Consider the following 17,119-nt stretch of genomic DNA (forward strand, 5'->3'; position numbering starts at 1 on the left):
GCTACGCTAGTCAATTTGTGTATTAAGGGGTCGCCGGTCGCGATGAACCCTTATTATCGCCTCGGCTAGACGCAGCATTTTACCGTTTTTCAGTTTATCGTTGGGATTTCACGCCCCGCAACTTCGTCCTTGTTTTCGTTCACACTCGCCGATCTCTAACCTCGTTTCCGGTCACGGCAGGCAGCTGTTATCAGCACTTAGAAGTCGGATAAACAGACGACCAGCTGGTGGACATAGAGCGCTAAAGAGCCAGATAATATTCTTAGGACTTAGGTGGAAATTGGACGTTCGTTGAAACATAAACACGACTCCATATGCATGTCGCTCCGTGTGGTGAAATGCACATAAGCGACACATTGACAATAACAACTTCATCAGGTGAGATGAACCGGCGTCGTGTACATTTGGTCCATTTTCCTGCACAACATGTCCTCATTGTCGTCCTACCTTGTGATCTTGGGCGAGGAGTTTGGAGAGTTTCTCATGCCTCCGTTGCGTTGCTTTTTTTTGGGCGACAACGCCGACTGTTGGTCCTCTTCAACTGCAACGAAAGGCAACGGGTGTGAGGGAGGGGAGTTTCAGGAGACGCACAACAACAACAACAACAACAACAACAACAAAAGTCAGTGACGGCAAAAGAACCACACAGCACAATTTGAGGTCAGTGAATTCAAAGAGATAATACGGGTTACAGAGACACGGAGAGGAAAGAGAGGAGGGTGAACAAGATGGAGTGGACAGGACACTTAAAAACTTGTGTGCAACGGAAAACAGTCCAGTGTTTGCATGATGACGACAGCACACATTAGCACATCTGTTTGCGTGAATGTGTATGAAGATGCAAACATGCAATAGTGCCATCATCGACCGTCATGCCAATTGCTAAAGTCCGATCTGAGAGCTTGTATTCCCCACACGCACTGATCCAGAGAATCGCTGGGATCCAGATAATGTAGAACCACAAGTACCTCAAGGGTACTTTTTCTTTTTTTCCAAATCCCTTGTTTAGTACAAAATTTCCTCAGACCTAGAGTTACATGGCTCTTCTTTTGGTCATGCTAATCATTCGCGTCACGTTTAATTACGGTAATAACCTGTAAACACGCAACGGCATTTTATTTTTATTTTTTTTATATAAAAGAAGGCTGTTTAAGTGCCAATACTGAATCCAGTCTGGATCGCTGGTCTTTCTTCATCTCGGGAGTGACGCCCTTGGCTCATATTATTAAGTTAGTCCTTGTGCCAGAGTGATTTATGTACAGCTGAGATGCCCCTTGGACGTTGTTGTCTCCATCACTACAGGAAGCTGCACCGAGCTCTTCATAGGGAACGAATTACAACGTTTACCCTGGAGTAAAGTAAATCAGGCAAATATGTTCACGAGCTGAAGAAAACGCCTCCACTCCGTGGCCGGTAAAGTGAACGCGAGCGGCAACAGCGGGGGGGGGGGGGAACGGCCCCGTTCCGTACGGCCGGAGTGTCTTTTAACGACAGTTCAAGCTGTCAACGACGAAGACACTAAAAGAGCTTTCATCAGAAATGAGCAAAAGTCTCAAAGATCACGCCGCTCTGCAAGACGAACGCAGGATTTCAAGCGCTGCCAGCGAGAGTGACACTGTAATGGAAAATGTTTGAGTTGCTGGGGAGGGAAGGGGGAGGAGGGGGGGGGGGTTTCCAGTGGAGAGAGATGCTCCAACACACTGGCCCTTCACATCTTGCTTGGCCTGTTCAATATTTAATGTTTCACAGCTGACAGCTGCACACACTGGGTCATTAGTAAGGAATGCTACACATGCGACCACTCCAGTCTGGCAAGCGCATGCTTTGTTGTTTTTTGTTTTTTTTGCTGTTGTCGCGTACAGACCTGCCAAACACGCGGGTGGGGGGGTGGTAGGGTGGAGGGGGGGGAAGGCCCTTACAGTGTCTGTGGCCGAGCGCGGCCTTATTGGAGCGACTGGGGTGGTATCTGTATTTCACGGGGAGGCTAACGGCGACTCCGCCGCAGACGGCCGTAGCCGGCACCACCTGGACCACCAGGTTCCCCCGGAGCCCGTGAAGCTCAGTCTCAGGGCAGAGGACTCGGTGGTGGTGGTGGTGGTGACGGGGGGGGGGGGGGGGCAGCAGGCTTCCCTTGCGGTTGTTTACCAGCGGGACCGAGACTAACGGCCTCTTACGGACCGAGCCGCGGTTCAGTTTAGCCGACTCGTATCGAAAAGCTCCTGGATTAGGGGACCATTGATTACTGCTAAATGAAGAGGAGTCACAATCAGGATCTGGACAACGTCACTGGAGTCTTCGCTTTTATTTTGAAAGGGTCATTTCACCTAAACCCACTTGTAGCGGTATCTAGCCATGTCGATAGCTTTGATTTTATGAACAGAGGTTTTGGGAAACTATTTAGTTTGCGGTACGCGAACCATTAAAACAATCTATTTTGAATTATCCTCGGGCCTCGCGGTCAACAGGACCTATTTTCTACTGAAGAAATAGTCACAATGAGAACTGTTAAAACTGTAGATCATCCAGAGAGGTTTTGCTCGTGTTTGTGAGCGACACAAACACGAATCAATTCTCCTCCATTGTGTCGGTGGAGACATAAATCTGCATGAGTAGATCCCACAACGAGGACGTCAGAAGCTCTGTGGATTGGGTGAAGCGACCCCGTCGATTCCTCGCATTCACCACAAGATCTAATTCAAACTGACTTCAATAGGACCTGCAGTGTGTATGTTAATAAAACATCCTGTGACTCTTATCATAATTAAAAGAACAATCACAGGTTTTTGGGGGTAATTCTTTCTGGCACAAGAATGCTAATAGCTGAATAATTAAAAAAACTCATTTTTATTAAACACCACTTAACCACTTGCTATAGCCACCAATGAAATGTTGGATTTGACATTTACTTTGATATTTATAATAAGCATGAATTAATAAACATGCTCTCAGGTGTTCCGGCGATTGTTGTGCCACAAGAACAAGGAGGTGACAGTGCGAGTTAACAACCACTAGCTGCTGTTTGCGGTTCACGCCCGATGGGGGGGGGAGAAATCAGCCTCCGCTCGCAAAACTGAAACGTGGAAGTTCACGTCTCCACTGGTGCTGGAATAGAAACATAACTGGTAAAGATAATATCATAAAATAGAGGGTGGGGGGGGGGGGGGGGGGGGGGAAGTGTTCCTCTCACTACCCTAAAAGAAAATGGCTAGGAGCTAAAACTGGAGAATAGAGATGATTATTTCAACAGTCAGCTGTCTAGCAGATTATCCTCTGAGCTCCGGACTTCCACTATTCATCTGGCCCGCGTCAAACACGCACAGCACTTCTCCACCACGACTCATTGTGGCACATTTGCTGCCCGTCGCAGATCCCGGTGAAGTGGACGAAGCCTGGGAAAATATCAACACGTAACCGTTCGCGTCTGTCCTCTAAACAATGAATCTGCATGATAAATCCGTGCACACGTTTCACTTTAAATGTTGTTGTTTTTTTTGGTATTTTCCCCTCCACCCACAGTGAAGCGGCAGCACCATCTACTGCTGAGCTGTAACCGATACCCAACACACACACACACACACACACACACAGCACTCAAAAGAGACAATTTCCTAATGTTTTGCATGTAAAATATAACGATGGATGATGATGATGATGATGACGGACCGGACAGAGCGATGAGCGGCAAAATGGCAAAACACAGCCGGTTAGAGACAGTTCAAGAGGCGACGGATGGAAATGTACAAGCGGACGAGGGGTTTAGAAACAAAATGACAAAAAAAAGAGAGAGAGAGAATGGAAATAAAAAAAACTTACTTGACTTGATATATCCATTATAGCTATTTTTAGCTGAGAAAAATGCAGAGACAAGATGAGAGGTTACAGGGAAGAACAGGTTGTAATGAAAAGCAAATCATAAATGACAGAACTGAGGCTGACAGATTTCTCTTTTAAGGCGCGTTAACAGAGAGGCGCCTTGAAGACAACATGGAGAGAGCAATGAGAAATCAAACACGGATCAATTAAGGAATGTGATTTTTGTTTTGTTTTTTTGCAGTAAATGCGGTCAGCTGGCTTTAAAAACAGTAGAACGTCGCCAGCCGAATACGAACGGTCGTGTTTGAGGTGGTAGAGCGAGCACTGGTCTGCGGTAGATAGCTGAGGTTAAATCTGGTTAAACATTTACGTCTTTTATGCCAAAGTTCAGGATATCTGGTCATTATTTTTGGTCTATTCAATGTCAATTTATTGAAAAATGCCTTTAAAGATGCCTTTAAATAGCTTGTTTTGATTCACTTTCATATAAAACAAAGAAAAAAACAGTAAAATAACACAATTGAGAAGCTGGGGAACGTTTGGTGTTTTTAGCTTGAAATATCAAAATAGTTGCAGATTCTGTCGATTCACTAATCAGTTAGTAGGATAATTGCATTAACATCCAGGAGATACTTATGGAATATGACTGTAGGTGTTCTTAGCTCTACAGTATTGGGTTTTTACCAGCTGTTTCCCATTCCTCTGCACTGCCCGACACAACCTGCACAAACGCATTGGAACTTTCTGTGAGTCACTTTTCTTTTCTTTTCTTTTCTTTTTTTTTTTTGGGAGCCATGGGTCCCACACATGCTCATTAGTACCTTATTTCAACCCCTTGCTTACAATAAAGGTCACGCATTGAGCTTAAGGCAGGACAGTGACAGCGACGTTCAAACGGGGACCTTTGCTGGTCCTGGCATCTGTCGCCTGCAATCGGCAGGGCGCGAGCAGAGTCACAGGACTAACAGGCTAGCATCTGTCCCACAACGAGAGGAGGAGGAGGAGGAGGAGGAGGAGGAGAGGGGCGGGGGGGGCACTCAGCTTGCCTGGTGGTTAGGAACTGTCAGGCTGAGTTTCATGACAACCGGTAGCACTCCAAAAATGAAAATGCAAACATAATTTCCACGTCAGGCCGCATAAGGCCTCGCTCCGCGCGTCTCCCCGCCACGATGTCGACAGCGACTCGGGGAGCTCGGCTAGCCAGGCGATGCTCGCGGCAAACGCGCGGCCCTGGAAGACACGTCGGAGGGGTGGAAACGCCCAGAGACGTTCAACTATACACACACAGACAGACACACACACACACACACACACACACACACACACACACACACACACACACACAGAACGGCCTTTGATCAAGAGGCGTTCGCTAAGACTGTATGACAGTCTGCGATGTTTTCCAGCAAATTGTATCAACACTCCGCAAGCAGACACATTCTCCGTGCCTTCTGCGATACATCAGTGCAATTTAACATGCCTTCTGGCTTTAAAAAGGGGGGAATCACACTCTCACTCACACACACACACACACACACACACACACACACACACACACACACACACACACACACACACACACACACACACACACACACACACACACACACACACACACACGAGTTAAGAATTTATACGCAGCTCAGTTTAGGTCGATTCACCGAAACACAACAGGATCCAGCACTACTCTGCTGTCTTTTATTCCTCTTTCGATCGAGTGCGATCCAGTTCTATTCCACGGTGCTCTAGTCTTTTGTACAGCGAGGCACTGGTTTGTGTGCTGAATGTGTTTGAGAGGTTTTACCCCTCAGTGGTTGTTCCAAGTTTTTTTTATCTTAATCCAGTACATTAACCTCAATATGTACTGCTACCCCTCAGGAAATCCCCTCCGGCACCATCTCAAACCCTATCCTACTCACCCACGTCTGGAGGGCACAGCAGTGAAATATGTGTTATTCGGGTTATTCTTAAAAAGATGACATTTACCCTCTCCAGTGACATCATTATAGCACTTGTGCTTTCCTACAAAAAAAAAACCAAGTCATTTTATAAGAAATGCATGCAAATTCTCCACCAGGGGTTTTTCAAGTTTTGAGTGTGCATTTAAGAGATTGGTGGCGGGGATGCACAGCTGTACATGTGTCAAGGCTTTTTGTCCTTTAACGTCTTAAATAAATATGTCGGCGAGGTCACTGGTGAAGGAAGCACGCTATTTTTTTCAGGGGGAGAATTAACGTTAAAGCTCCGTTTAGTTATTATAAACTACAGCTCAAATTTGAATTTTTGACAAAACACTAGCAAAAAAAACACACAAAAAAAAAAAACAGTACACTGGCATGCTTCACAACAGCTAAACGTCACCTCCAAAAGTAGCAACACATGGGGAAGAACACGAGCCGACTGGAAATCATAAAAGCCGAAACACTAAAAAGCGACATCTATATCCATGAAAGTGACGACACGGCCGCTACGGCACACACGCCAAAAAGACACGCTGTACGGTTAACACAGTGCATGTTACAAACACTGAAGAGCACACGTCACGGCGACAACTTACAGGCACGCAAAGTGGCTGAGCAATCATTAACAGAGACAGCGGAGAGCGGGATGTCGCGTCGAGGGGAGTCCGTGTTACAACGCACACTAACTGGCATGCAAGAGCAGTCCCGCTCTGAGCGGCCGCAATCAAAACAACATGCCAGTTTTATTTTCTTGTAGGCGAGCTTCTTGGCTACAGTCACGGGTTCAGACGAGAGGAGAGGAAGAGCAGGTTAATGTAGAGGGTCGTTCTGGAGGAAGAGTGGACAAAGGCAACACAGGGCACAGAGGACGGCTGCTGCTGCTGCTGCTGCTGCTGGGATGCACAAGATACACTTTGTCTCGACAGCGTGCAAATGTCACATTAGGAGTTTGGAATTTGTTCCACTATTCGGTTCATTCGGTGTGGGTCATATGATGATGTCTTTAAGTCATGTGGTTCTGGTGTAAGCGTGACATGAGTTGAGGGGGGGGGCGAGAAGGGAAAGTCATTATTTTTTGTTTCAGCAGCAGACGAGACAAAAAAAAAAAAAAAAAAAAAAAGTTCCCTCTTGACCCTTTTACCTCAACATTGACCCCTCAACGCTCATGTCCACTATGTGTTATGAGACACACGACTGGAGCATGTGTGGTGCGTTTACAACTCTTAAATAACTGTACTGGTTTCTAATTCCAGCTGAGAATTGAGAAATCTCTCCAACAAAAAAGGGTCAAAGTAAATGTGACAATGTTTCCTGGAATATAAGTTCATCCAGAAAGAACAAAAAACAGACACGCTCCAACACTTGTGAGAAACTGTACAACTGAACTTTGTCCCAAAAACATCCCTGATATCAGCTGTGCTGGGAGAAACTGTGCACTCTGCTCAGTAATGAACACAGTTTTGGGTTTGCGTGTCAAACGATGTATTCCTTTTTATCAAAACAGTGGAGAGAATGTTCCTCATTCCTCATCCTGGTGGCTGTCTTGCTCTGCTCTTACTGCTGGGATGTTGTGTTTGTGAAAGGACTGTGGGGACACCTGGTGGCAATATGGAGTATTACTACTACCTCAAGGATGCTGCAATAACTTGTTGGGTTTTTTTGCATTGTCAAAATAACATCCAGTAGTCTTGAGTATTGCATGCTCAACTGTGTATCCTTGTCTCTCTGGCTCTTTTTTAAAAAGTGTATGTTTGCTTAATTTGCTTATGACGTGCACATAACAACGGGCGGATCCAGGCAGCATAAACCATTGTACATGCAACATTTACAGTACATTCAAACAAGTTGCTTCAATCGAGAGGGGGGGGGGGGGGGGGGGAGGGTAGCAGGCTGTGTTTTCGGGAAGAGAAACAAATCCACATTACTCACAATATATCACTATAAAAGTGAATTATTTTTTTTTTAAGGAAAGTGTGTCAAGTTCCCGAGCAGCAGGAAGAGAACACATCACACGAGTTAAGATTAGGTGTTAGCTGTAGAGAGTTAAGACAAGACAAGCTGGGTTAAATCCAAGAGAAGGAGCGACAGAGTGGCACATGATGTTCAGGAACAAACAAGTCCACCCAGGTACCCGTGGTGTTAACAGTCTCTCTGAACTCCTGTTAACATCACAGAGTTATCAATGAGCTGGAGCAGCGCAGACGGCTATTATACAAAAGAGAAGATAGCAACACAGGGAAACGGACAACATGCACATTTAGACTGTATTCATAGGAGGTTTGAGAGGCGTTTACTAGTTTGATTCATCACTTTGCTGCGTATTTACGATACGTGGGAATTCCATGGAAAAGAGAACATGTTCGAATTCTCTCGGTCCCCAAAAATAAGGAACAAAAATAAAGAATACGTAAAGAATCAGTTCAACCAAAAAGCAGATCTCGGAGAAGAATAACCTCGTCACATAAAACAAAACCGGTGGAGAGCTGCGTTTTTGTAATTTGGGTGAACTGACTCATTAATGAGGGGCCGGTATTTATGTTAGACGGAGGCCCGAGCGTGTAGGTTTACAAGGGAAACCGGTGGAGCGCACCTGTTTGTTTTGGCTGCGGGAAAAGAAACCCGATGACCGTTCTTCACGCACAAGTTACGAGAAAGTGAATAATTAATGCGGGGACTAATTGGTTTGGACACATGGCTATGTAGGTCACGTAAATACACCACCACACTGCTAGATCGATGCCAACTCAGCGCTGCGAAGACATGTTACTGAAGACAAACTTATACGGTGTTTATATATGTAGGCACTTACATTTCTTGCAGCCACATTTCTTAATCCTTTTGGGATCGGTAATGTCATCGTGGCAGGCTTTACAGTAAAACAGCGCCCTGTGGAAGAAAAACAAGAATCCCACCTAAGTCAATGTCCGACATGCTGGAATAAAGTGTTTACAGACATTTCACCTTCCCTATGTCTGGAAGTAGCTTCAGGTTGTAATGTAATCACTCTGGAGCGGAAACCTTTAGTGCTATTTGATGCTTAGAAAATAAACTGTTAGATTGGAGGCACAGAGATGCATTTCATCAGGTTGATCAGACACATTTAATCCCTGATTTACATAAAAAACTGGTCAGACAAGCATGTCAGGCATTTGTCGTTACATGAGGCAGAATGTGTCAAAAGGTAAAACATGTTAAGCTACCTATCATGTTGGAAGCACTAGCAACACGTGGCCTTACTCACCACTTCATCCTAGAAAGCAACACAACAAGCTAAGATCATCTGCTAACACCTTGCGAGCTAACAACAACCAGCTAGCTAGCAACATGTTAAGCTAACCCAGGGGTCGGCCCCTCTGTTATCACTAATAATACAAAATAAAAAAAGTTTTAACAAACAAAAACGATCTCCGTCCATGCGGCGTTTCAGCATCGTTTTCGAGACGATCTCCGTCCAGACTACAACGCCTGAAAACGAAGATCACGTGACTATTCACGTACACTGGGCACGCGGGTGGGGCCGGTGCAAACAGGAAGTAGATTGGTTGCTCAAAGCCGCTGACCGACGGCCGCTCCGTAGGTCTGATAATGGCCGCTGGACACGCGCTAATCGCTACAATAGCAGCTGTTTCCTCCGCAGACATGCAGACTTTAACTCAACAACAGCTGCTAGTAAAGACAACACGGTCAGCAACGCCTCTAATCAGTTGTCCATGTTAAATTAACCCGGTAGTCGATCGATAACTAAGACCGTTGTTTGTGAATTTCCGGGCAAGGATCACGTGATAGGGGTGTGACGAATCAGGGAAGGCCACGTCGTGACTGCTAAGAACCAATCAAGTAGCGAACGCGGGTGTCTACGTCTACTGTGTCACTGAAAATACAATGTGCGTCACATCCTGTTAGCGAACCTCAGGAATGCCATTATAAACCGCTCCTATTAATTGTCTACTAGTTCATGGAGATTGGGAAAGTCAGATTTGCCCTTTTTACATTTCATAAATCAATTGAAATAATGTATATGTTCACTGTATGACTCGATGTCTAATGCAACAGAGCAGGAAAAAGCAGCGCGAGGGAACATCAAACGACCCCACGTCCCGTCCAGTAACCTACCGCTTCACTTCCTTGGCGTCACTTGCGATGAAGAAGCCCAACGTCCCCTCCTGCATTTTCACGTGGTTTCCAGGGTTGATCAGGGTGCTGAGAGGATTTACGGACCAAAGTTATATCACAGAATTCCGCAAAACAACTGAGCACACGCTGGCAGGAACTCATTTGGCACGACGGCCTGTTTATTACATTAAGCTGATGAAAGCAGATAAAGTGACACTTTAAATGGTATTAAACTGAGCAGTGCATTAGAGGAACCACTAAGACAAAGCTTCAGCTGTGTTTAAAGAAAAATAACTCCAGAAACTCCTCTGATGCCCGTTAACAACACAATTCAGACACCAATTAAGGACATTGTGTAAAGCAGCTTGTGTTTGCAGTCAAACAGAAAAAGCCGATTCAAAGAGGCTTTTGTCACTGTCAGCAAACAGACCTGCGTATTTATGTGTTTGCACCCATTCATTTTAATAATCCACTGCGTTGCACATCCACTTACCTGCATTCCCTTTGATCAGACTTATACTCTATCGCTATCAGTAGCAGCTTTAGCTTCACGTAGCAGAGTCTGCAAAAGAGAATAACAACATAATAAGACGTCATATATTCAAGCTTATATTCATAGTTCTCTAAAGATCATCTTAGCCACCTTTGTGACACCTTCTTCTACTAGAGGTCTGCTTCTTTATCTGAGGCTGAGCACCTGTTTCTTCTGTGTAATGCACACTTTTACTTTTTTGGAATCGTAGCGTCTTCTAGTCTTTCACTAACAAATCCAGCATTTTTTTCCTGATTATTATCTTAGAATCTTGAGAGACATAAAAATCCTGAAAAATGCATTGCATGTCACCCTCCTAATATGGACTCTTCATATACAAAGTGTAGGCTACTACTGCATGCAGAAATGACAAAGTAGCAAAGAAGTAAACAAAGCATAGCATAGTTTGAGTGTACTTACTCGCAAATGACGGGGAAGGACATGCCCACAAAGGCACTGGATAGGTACTCGGTATACATCTCGTTGGCTACTCCTTCTAGGTAATACTTCTGCCACGTGTCCTCCTCAATCTACAACAAAGATCACAAAATACAGAGAGCTTGTTCCATTACAAAAGTAGCTAAGTTCAAGATTATTGTATTGTTTTTGCAAGTTCATCCCCAGATGCTGCACACGGGCCTCATCTGGGATGCTCATTATGATCTATTCAGACGATGTTTCTGGCCAACAGTACTTTCTGAATTTAATCCAGTGAGCGCAGATGGGTGAATCTTAGCTGTGGCTACCTTGATGAAGGACCTCATGGAGAAAAGGTTGGCCAGCATGGTGGAGAGGCCCTGAGCCAGGCAGCTCTGAGCGATGAAGCCCAGCTTTAGCTCCGCAAGGCAAATAGCGTCATCGCCCTCCTTCCAGTTCCAGCTCGGGATGTTCAGAAGGTGGGCCTTAAGGCAGAAATAACAGATTAACATGGTGGCTTTATCAGAACCACAAACTGTAGTTAAACATGTGTTTGTTTAAAACCTAGACAGACAAAGGATTACACAATACGAATACTTCCAAGTGCAGACATAACCCAAACATAAATATAATATATCAAAATGCTACAATGTGGCAAAAACAATCGAAGTAAAAGTGAAAGATGACACCAACCTTATTGTGGTATTGCAACATTTGAGTGATAATTCTGATCTTTGGATGGTAGTTCTTGATAGAAATTACTCTGAAGCGCGACAGAAAGAACAAAACTAAATCAGACCACTCGCATAAAACTTTCATTCATTCATAAAAGACAAAAAAAAGTTACTTGTCTCTTCTTATGGAAGAAAATTGTGCTTTTTTGTAACAGATTCATGTTTTCTCTCCGAGTTCTTGATACGTTTCCAAAAGGGAAAGTGAGCAGCAGGAGTTTGTTCATGCAGAGAGTCTGTGTGCTCGCTAGCGACACGCTCACTTACACTCGCAATTAACGTCCAGGAAGAAGTGGGAACACATCTGGCATTCGCTTTTTGAAGTGCGAGCAACTGGTAACATTTCACATATCCTAGTCTATTGTATCTGCATTTCCAAATACCTAGGGCTCCTAACAGGAGTCTACATTAATAAACAACTTTATAAAAGCATTTATATGATATCTATATGAATTTCTGACTTCTAGGAGCTGAATATATAAACCCTTTTTGTGTTGTATAACAGTGCATCTATCCTATCCAGGAACTAAAGTTATTCTTCTTCGTGGTTATTTCCTTTGTATTGACATATTACCACTTGACAATCCCTGAAAGCAATTTTTCTCATCCTAACTTTTACCGATTTTTACACCAAAACTACACAAATTGGTCACAGGGTAAAGAAAAAGTCCTCATCTTGGGAGAAGCTGCTTTGGTTTACCTCATGATGTTGGATGCATCCTCAGCGTCAGGGTCAGCACAGTATTTGTTGGCTAAGATCAAACAAGCATCAGCCGATTCGATCTGGAAACAAAACAGATGTTATTCAACTAGTCAGTAACCTTAAGAATAGACTTTATGGACGTCACAGCTTCCCTCTGAGCCACAGAGGATGAAGACATCATCCGTCAGGTACCTTAACTCTGGCCAGGTCGTGTGGGTTCAGAACAGATCCTTGGTAAAATTCCACCTGAGTGAAGTGGCGCTTGAACAAGGCTTCCAGCTCAAGATTAGGGGAAATACTGAGAGAATAAAAGAGACACTCTTACATGTGAAGAGGAACATTATTCATAATCTCCTGAAGAGATGTGCGTCTTTGTACAGAGACTCAGAACAGGACATGGAGGGAAAAATACAAATATCAAAAGGTTGAGGGGAAAAAATAGATATCATTTTGCTAGATATTGGAAAAGTTTTTCATCAAGGTCAATAAAAAAAATTAGCTCCAGAGACGAACCCTCAGTCAGCGGTTGCAGCAATGTAAAAAAGGGCTTTTTTTGTTTTTGTTTATATAACCTTTTTATTTTTCCCACCTCCATGTCCCTTCCGGGCCTCTGTAGTTTTGTACTTACTTATGAAGAAAAACAATTTCTACATTGACATCATCCCTGTCCTTGTGTAGGAAGTCTTTTAGAAAGTTGGACACACTCTCAAGTGTTATATGACCACAGACCACGATGTGCCTGGAGAAAGGAGGTGCAGAATCATAATGAAACTAAAAATGCAGTCAGAAATAAGAGTCCAAAAAACCAAAACACACACACACACACACACACACACGCTCACACAGACACACAAATCGTTGATTCGTCTTCGTCTTCGTCCTGGAATCAAAAGGTGAATCTGAGACGAGAGAGACGTAATGGAAAAGTAATCGGTGCTGCTTGTATTCAGGTGATTTATTTGAAATGATAGGAACTGTGTTACAGGAGGGCTGTTTGATGGTCCCTGTCGTGACGAGTGAGACCTGAATGAAGAGGTCAGAGAGCACCGTGGATCAGATTATAGAGGATCAGAGTTTACTTAGATGGAGATTATGAAATCAGCACACAGTTTATCTTGATTCCCACACATCACAGATCCTTTATGTAAGGAACCCAGTTTGGATTTATTCCCATATGTCTATATTATATTTTTTATTTATGAACTATTTAGAACATCATTTCAGATGTTCACTCACTGGACTGCAGTGATTCTTTTAGGTTTTAATATTCAATAAATGTTTTCAAATCATTGTTGTTGTAAAGGAAAATAGTCAAGAGAATGTTATATCTGACAGTAATGACAACAAGTAGACATGAAGAAGAAGACAGAAACATAATAATGCATTCATATTTAAATGTAAGAGGTCAAAACAAAAATAACACAGGTATTAAAAACTACATGACCTGATTTTTCTAAATTTCTGTTGGTGAAATATAGCTATGAAATTGTTAAAAGTGTAAAGCTACTGTGTCGACCAGATGTTTGTGTGAGTAATTACAACAAAATACAAAAAACACAAACCAGTCGATTGTTTGCTTCAGCTCATAGTACGTCTCACGTTTGATTATAAATGTTCAATTTACCAATAATTAACAAATTAAGACAAAATAATGAATACAAAAGTGTACAAGATACACAAAAAAAAAATGAACTTACAAAGCTCTAATTGTGAGCTTTCTTCAAAACAAAAGAAGTATAGATTTGGTTTAAGAGAGTTTTCCCAAACCAAGTCTGGCTTCTTTTAAAGCTAATTGAACGAGCACGAGTACCAAAAAGCATGCTACAAAAAGCCATATTTTGTTTGGAGGCATCCAGCAGAATCTCACTATCTTTAGAAACAGCTGCAAAAGCTTGGGACACAAAAGTGTATACGTTAAAGGAATAGTTTGACATTTTCAGAAATGCAAAGATCGACGCCGCTCTCATGTCTTTGCTTTAAATATGGAGTTGATTAGCTGAAACAGCTAGCCTGGCGCTATCCAAAGACAGAAACTACTGCCTCTAAAGATAACCAATGAATGCTTTTCTTTAAATCCATGCACACAAATGTATGCAAACACAACAAGTAGTATTGGGAGTTGCATGCTAAGCTAAGCTAAGGTAAGCTAAGCTAAGCTAATCGCCCCCCCCGGCTCTCGCCTTAATATTTACCATAAAAGACACAAGAGCGGCATCGTTCTCATCATCTAGCTCTCTAACTATTCCCGTAAACTCGATATAGATCATATTTAGTCCTAAGGGTGTAGGTCAGACTGAAGATAAAGGCCAAGAATATTCAGAAGCAAAGCGCGACAAATAGACATAGCGGAGCGACACAAGTTTTTCAAAGAACAAGAAAACAAAATTCCAAAAAAGTCAGCATGAAGCAAGCAATGGCATACGGGGTCAGATGTATGAGTTTGATCATTTGAATAAACGATAAACAAATACTGAACTCCGGTATGCTCGGGTTTATCAACTTTATAATGTTGTCATCATGGTCTTGAAGGCTCTGTCTGTAAATATAGATTTTCTTTCGCATTTATTGATTTATCCGAAATGATTATTACCATTAACAGATTAATCTCTATAATTGATTATTGAGAGTCGCCTATTAGTAGGGCTGTCTATCAATGCTTATTTTACTTTGATCAGTTATTTCATTTTATGATATTTAGACAATTTGTCCGATGTGCAAATGTGAGTTTGGGTGGATGAACAGCGAGATGGGTGGACAAAATCAAACAAACACCGCAACACATGTAGGATTTTCTCTCAATTTTCTCTCAATCACAGTTGATCAGGCATATTTCTGATTGGTTTGTTAAAATCATATCTAAGGATACTACAACATGGTTCTGGTTAAAAGTTAACTGTATTAAATCACTGCTCAAGACTTTGTAACGTTTAAATGAAGAATCAAATAAAAAGTTAACGTGATAAATTGCTGAATTCAATAATATTTTCAATATTTTCATGTTATCATCTAGTTTATATCAGAAGGATAGATCAAAGAGAAAATCCAACATGTGTCATCTTTAAGCACGACAATATACATTTACCCGACCACACGGCAAAAATATTTGTCCTATCAAGAAAATTTTGTCTGTTTTTGAGCTCTCAAAGTCTCATTTTCTGAAAACAAGTGAAAGAAAAATTAATCTGGAAGCAAATTTATTTACTTTCTAATAAGAGTTGAGAGTTTAAAAAAAAAAATTTGGAAAGAAAAATGTCATTTTTGGGAATTCAATAACCGCCAAAAATTGTTTTGCGATAGGTATTTTTGTGGTGAGTAAAATCAGACATTAATTCATGACGAGCAGCAACGACAGCTTGCACACACATAAAAGCAGCAGCGATACAGTACAGTAAACTCTACACATTAATCATGGCCAAGGTCTTCAGTCACAGTGTGACTTTAGTGCTAACAGAGATCATCACATCTCAAATTACAGTTTCATGACGTCTGTTAATTAAAGCAAAAATCTGCGTATGTCACCTCTTTATGAGAGGGCCAATTGAGTCACACAAAACCACACCATTAAATGTTTGCTGTTTTTTTTTTTCCCCATTGTTTGACTTACTTTCTGCCTCTGGTCGAGTTATAACTCCCTCCATATTTCTTCCGATTAAGGATGAGAGCGGCAATTTCTGGCACGTAGCGAGCAAACATGGCCTACATGCATGACAAAGAAAAAGAAAAAGGGCATGCGGAGAAGGTTCTACTGCGGCGGAGGCAGCAGAGCCTCCTTGAATACTTACTTTCTCCCATTAACCGCACTATAGGAACCACCATATTTCTTGCGGTTTCCTATTAACTCTATGATTTCAGGGACGTAGCTCGCAAACATGGCCTAAGGAGAAGATAAGAGACAGAAGAAGAGACTAAAAAAAAGATAGGCAAAGAAGAGCAGGTCCTCTATTTAAATTTTTTAAAGAGACTCGACTGAAAGAGGAACTCTACTGTGTGTGTGTGGTGTGTGTGTGTGTGTGTGTGTGTGTGTGTGTGTGTGTGTGTGTGTGGTGTGTGTGTGTGGTGTGTGTGTGTGTGTGTGTGTGTGTGTAGGAGAAGTATTAGTATTTGTTAACAGTAAAAAAAGGAGAAAGAATGTAGCCTGAAGTTATATCACAGTTACATTCCAAATATTAAGAGAACTATGAAAATGAAAAATGAAAATACGAGGCCAATATTTACGTATATTGGAAGAGTAAAGGAGTAAAATGACAGCTGATGAGTGGTTTGTCAATCTGTGATAGAAAAATAGAAATCATTAAAAGAAAAAAAAAAAGCCTTATGTGCCATGTTTCGTCCAACAAACACACGTCAGGTTGATTTGGATAGCGCTGCCAAAATGGATGGCGGACGTTAACTTCACTCCGAGGCACAACGGTGAGCCTGTTGTTGTTTTACAAATTAAAAAAAATGAGCGCAAAAAATTTCAGAGATTTTACGAGAGAGCGGAAATAATAACTGTGAATGCATCTTTTTCATTACAGTTCACATGAACATATTTTTTAATGGATAATATACACATTTAAATGTAAACAGTATAGATACATATCTGTTCATGAGTAAAGAATATCCTCTTTTAGTTCATTTGCAATATAAAAGAAAATACGAGAAACGGACAAAAACTTCCTCTTTGAGCGTCTTTAAGTTTGGAAAAAAAACTCCAAATATTGTATGGCTGCACTGTTCCATCAGATCACAATGTTTAATTCTCCACTAGAATATTAAATATAACTCTGTGGGTTTGAACCGACTGTCAGAATCAAAGACTTCAAACTGTTTTTTGCCTCGAAAGATAATATTAAATTACTTTGAATGT

At 42.2% G+C, this 17,119-nt stretch overlaps 1 protein-coding gene across 1 annotated transcript in view; it reads right to left on the reverse strand.

Moving 5' to 3' along the window:
* LOC137886624 (calcium-activated potassium channel subunit alpha-1-like) overlaps window positions 1–17,119 on the reverse strand; it is a 43,480-nt gene that overhangs the window by 15,142 nt on the left and 11,219 nt on the right. Inside the window, 13 exon segments of the mRNA XM_068729155.1 lie at window positions 448–541; window positions 3,814–3,846; window positions 6,371–6,544; window positions 8,584–8,660; window positions 9,888–9,974; window positions 10,381–10,449; window positions 10,840–10,949; window positions 11,166–11,321; window positions 11,530–11,599; window positions 12,268–12,350; window positions 12,463–12,568; window positions 12,899–13,009; window positions 16,053–16,144. Coding sequence (XP_068585256.1) covers window positions 448–541; window positions 3,814–3,846; window positions 6,371–6,544; window positions 8,584–8,660; window positions 9,888–9,974; window positions 10,381–10,449; window positions 10,840–10,949; window positions 11,166–11,321; window positions 11,530–11,599; window positions 12,268–12,350; window positions 12,463–12,568; window positions 12,899–13,009; window positions 16,053–16,144 — 1,262 coding nt within the window.

The sequence above is a fragment of the Cebidichthys violaceus genome, unplaced genomic scaffold (assembly GCF_023349555.1).
Source record: "Cebidichthys violaceus isolate CVI_PGR_0920_01 unplaced genomic scaffold, fCebVio1.0.p SCAF_45, whole genome shotgun sequence".
Classification (NCBI taxonomy): domain Eukaryota; kingdom Metazoa; phylum Chordata; class Actinopteri; order Perciformes; family Stichaeidae; genus Cebidichthys; species Cebidichthys violaceus.